The sequence below is a fragment of the Austrofundulus limnaeus genome, unplaced genomic scaffold (assembly GCF_001266775.1).
Source record: "Austrofundulus limnaeus strain Quisiro unplaced genomic scaffold, Austrofundulus_limnaeus-1.0 Scaffold370, whole genome shotgun sequence".
NCBI classification, from domain to species: Eukaryota; Metazoa; Chordata; class Actinopteri; order Cyprinodontiformes; family Rivulidae; genus Austrofundulus; species Austrofundulus limnaeus.
The window spans coordinates 161,465-165,392 of record NW_013952772.1 but is presented as its reverse complement, the minus strand read 5'-3'; the positions used below and the strand labels follow the sequence as shown (position 1 = coordinate 165,392).

At 42.1% G+C, this 3,928-nt stretch overlaps 1 protein-coding gene across 2 annotated transcripts in view; it reads left to right on the top strand.

Annotated features, from left to right (window-relative positions):
• Nucleotides 1–3,928, top strand: part of paqr6 (progestin and adipoQ receptor family member VI) — a 37,668-nt gene that overhangs the window by 28,176 nt on the left and 5,564 nt on the right. For both annotated transcript variants that reach the window (XM_014023443.1, XM_014023445.1), the window contains exons 5-7: nt 187–313; nt 3,011–3,107; nt 3,380–3,524. In XM_014023443.1, the coding sequence (XP_013878897.1) occupies nt 187–313; nt 3,011–3,107; nt 3,380–3,524 (369 nt within the window). The remainder of the gene's footprint in view (nt 1–186; nt 314–3,010; nt 3,108–3,379; nt 3,525–3,928) is intronic.

The window sequence follows — 3,928 nt, the reverse complement described above, 5'->3', positions numbered from 1 at the left end:
CCCCCAAAACTCTGTCGTAGCTTCACAGCAACAAACCTGCTGGATTGTTTTCCACAATCCTGACTTCCTTGTTTACTGAAGAACACACTAAATGTTGCATCAGAAGAAGTTTGAATGTGAAATGTGAGGACAGTTTTGTTCCAGGAGAACCAGAGTTTCATCCTGAGCTGCTGTGTGTGTCTGCAGGTTGTGCCATCAGTTATGGATACTATGTGATGCCTGAGTGCTGGGTGAACAGCTGGCTCCATCAGCACTTTGTCCTCATCGCCATCGGGAACACTCTGTTCTGCACCAGCATGTCCTGCTACTCCAGGTACGAAGCTTCGCTCCGGCTTTAATTCTCTCGTGTCCCAGTGTTAGCTTTATGGAATCGGGAAATAAAACCTGATTACAGCCAGGCTGGCTTTGTGGAATTGGGATTCCTGTTTACGGGGAAACGAACTGAACTCACAATGTGTGATTGTTTGTCTGCAGCTTACGTCCTGGCTCTAATTGAAAAGTGTCTGGAGAGCGTGAAGCTCATCATGTGCTCCAGGTTTATTTCAAGCCTGGGGCAGCAGAAACTCAGACAATTTAAATTCTTTTCATTTCAGCAGCTCTGTGAGTCGTGGCGACCCGCTGCAGCTGCCGGGGACACGAGACGAGTTTTCACCTTATTTAGAAAACACAAATTAGTGATATTCGAAAGGCTGGTAAACATCCAATTAATAGATTATCTGGATGAATCTAATATACTCTCTCCATACCAGTATGGCTTTAGGAAATCCCATAGCACAACTACAACCATTGTGAAGGTTGTCGATGTTTATGAAGCACTGGATGCTGGGAAAATCTGCGCTGCACTCTTTATTGACCTTTCAAAGGCGTTTGACACCATTAACCATGACAAAATGTGTCAGAGACTCTTAAATATAGGACTATCGACCCATGCTGTTGGCTGGTTTCACAACTATCTCTGGTCGTTTGCAGGCGGTACAGTGTGAGGGACTTTCCTCTGGTTTTCTGGGTGTTTCGAACGGAGTACCACAGGGCTCCATTTTGGGTCCTAAACTCTTTACAGTTTACATTAACAGTGTGGGACGAGGTTTAGATGCATCGTTACACTTTTATGCAGATGATATAATCCTCTATTGCTCTGCTGAGACAGTTGATTTGGTCTTGAAAAATTTGCAGTCAGCATTTGATTTTATTCAATCCCAACTCTTTCAGCTGAATCTGGTTCTAAATGTAGGTAAAATAAAGTCCATGCTGTTTTCTGGGAGGAAGAAGATCCCGCCAGCGGCCTCATTTCTTACATCTGATGGTATCCCCGTTGAGGAGGTGGTCTCTTATGGTGCGTTCACACCAAACGCGATTTCAGCATCAGGAGCAGCAGGTTTACATACAAAGTCTATGGTGGACGCGCTTCAAGCAGCGTCGGAAAGTGCTGCGGTGCCTCAAGCGCGATTAGAGCAGCGCGATTTGAACGATCTGAGCGTTCGACGCGCTGAGGCGCAAATCGCTGAAGTTAGAAAATCTGAACTTTTGCAGCTCGACGCGCCGCATCAACCAATCAGAGAGACTCCACTGTGTGACGTAGCGACATATTTCCTGACGGGACAGTTTACTGAATGATGTCCACTAACCTGAAACAGATGGAGAGGAGCTCTTTAGCTGAAATCGTGCCTGCAGTCAGTGTCCTGATCCGCAACAATGCGTGGCAGCGACTCATCAGACTGGAAAAATAGTCCTGAAAGCGAGCTGTGAGCCTCTACTCTGAATTATCTGGTGAATTAATTATGAATTAATTATCTGATGAACGTGACACGCTCTGGCTCTCTGTAAATAAAGCAAAGCCACTTCCTCGTCCGACATTAAACAGAGCCCGACAGAGGAGGGAGGGGCGGGGCGGCTGTTGCCGTGCAGCGCTTCAACAGCTGTCCTGCGTCTGACCTCAAAGTGCACAAGCTTCAAACTTCAGCGTTGGCTACGATTTTGAAGCTGAAATCGCTTTCGGTGTGAACGCAGCATAACACACATCTGGGAATTATTATCGACAATAACCTTTGTTTTGCCATGCATGTTGATTCCTTAATTAAAAAACTGAGGATGCAGTTAGACATCCTTTAAACTTTGCTTCTCATTGGCCGTTAGGAAGTGGCTTATCACTGCCATCTTCCTTTCCATTTTGGTTTTTGGTGATTTAATTTATATGAATGCCCCAGTACGTTCACTCCACCTCCTGGACGCAGCCTATCATGGAGCAACTGGTTGTCAGTTCTCAACTCATCATTGTACCCTACTGTCTCTGACTGGTTGGTTTCCATTGGCTGTCAGGAGCTTATTGACTGGCAGTGTTTTATCAACAGGCAAGTCTTGGTCTTTTACCCTCTTATTTGTGTTGGTCTCTGAAGAGGAGGGAGTGTGGTAGGCAGGGCCTTCGATAACAAAACATGTACCTACTGTCAGTTCCTAGGATCAGAACAAACTTTGGGAAGCAGCATTTAGCTGTGCAGCTCCTTTCACATGGAATAACTTGCAAAGTGATCTGAAACTACGGTTACTCTTACCTATAGGTCAGTTTAAATCAACTTTACATGAGCTTCATCTACCATCTCTGACCTGTCATTGTTAGCCATGTGTTTTATGAAATTGAGTACGCTTTGTGCTGTTTTTATGCTGTATGTTTTTGTTTTTATTTATTTTGTATATGTTATATCTTTTGTGATTTATTTTCCATGTTATTTGGATGCGTTGTTTGAATGATGTTTTGTTTCTTTTATCTTTTCCTTATGGGTGTTTCTGGTACCCGCCAGGCTGACATTGCAAATAAGAAGTTCTTCTTAATGTTTTGCCTGATTAAATAAAGGTTAAATAAAATAAAAAATATTCTAAAGCAACTTTTAGGTTGAAGTAAAAGATTTGAAAAGAAAAAACTGTGGAATTCTGCCCTCAAATAAATAACTGATTATTCTGCTGACACAGAAAAGTCTGAAAACAAAATGTTTTATTTGTTGTTTCTTCTGGTCAGATTTGTGGAGTTGCAGTTTCCAAAGAGAAGCAAAGTCCTCCGAACCGGAGCGTTCGTGGTCCCGTTTATATTCGACACGGTTCCTCTGTTTTACAGGGTGAGACGCCTCACAGCTTGATTTTCTCACTTTTTAACAAGAAACTCTGTTTTTCTTATGTAAGTGATCAGACCTAATTAGTTCCACGCCTTTAATGAGATTATTACTCAGATTCAGCTCTGTTAATCCAGACTCTGACTTCCTGTCTAATCCAACACAAACGACTTTCATCACTTATTAAATTCTTTAATTGGATTAATTTTCCTAAACTCATTTCTGCTTCAGAGAGCTGTTAAAGTCTGATTCAAGTCTTTTTTTTGTTCTTCCTTCAGGTGGTCCTGTGGTTGTGGGGCAGCTGCAGTCAGAGCGACGCCCTCTCCAGTCATTGTTACCACCTCCTCTTCGCCTTCCTCACCTGTTTTCTGTTTACGGCCCACCTCCCAGAGAGGCTGGCCCCGGGCCGCTTCGACTACATCGGTACGTCCTCACGCTTTACGTTTCAGAAAAAAACTGAAATGAAATATTTGTTAGAAGGATTTTGTTTTTCACTTTGTTGTTTGAAATATAAAAACTAACCTGCAGCAGGACAAACAGTCAGAGCTTCTGAGATAAATTTTTAGTTTTATCTATATTCAGCTCAAGTTTACACTGAACTAAATGCTTCAAGTGCTTTTATAACATTAAAAAACATAATTGAACAGGTTTGTTTCTGTTTTTTAACAAAATAATAAAAATAAAAAGTAACTAAAAGGCAGTGGTGGTCACTGTATTTAAGTACATTTTTCATGTAGAGCGGGTAAAATAAGTATTGAACACACTTACTGAAATTTATCTAATACTTTGTACAAAAGCCTTTGTTGTCAATGACAGCTTCAAGACGC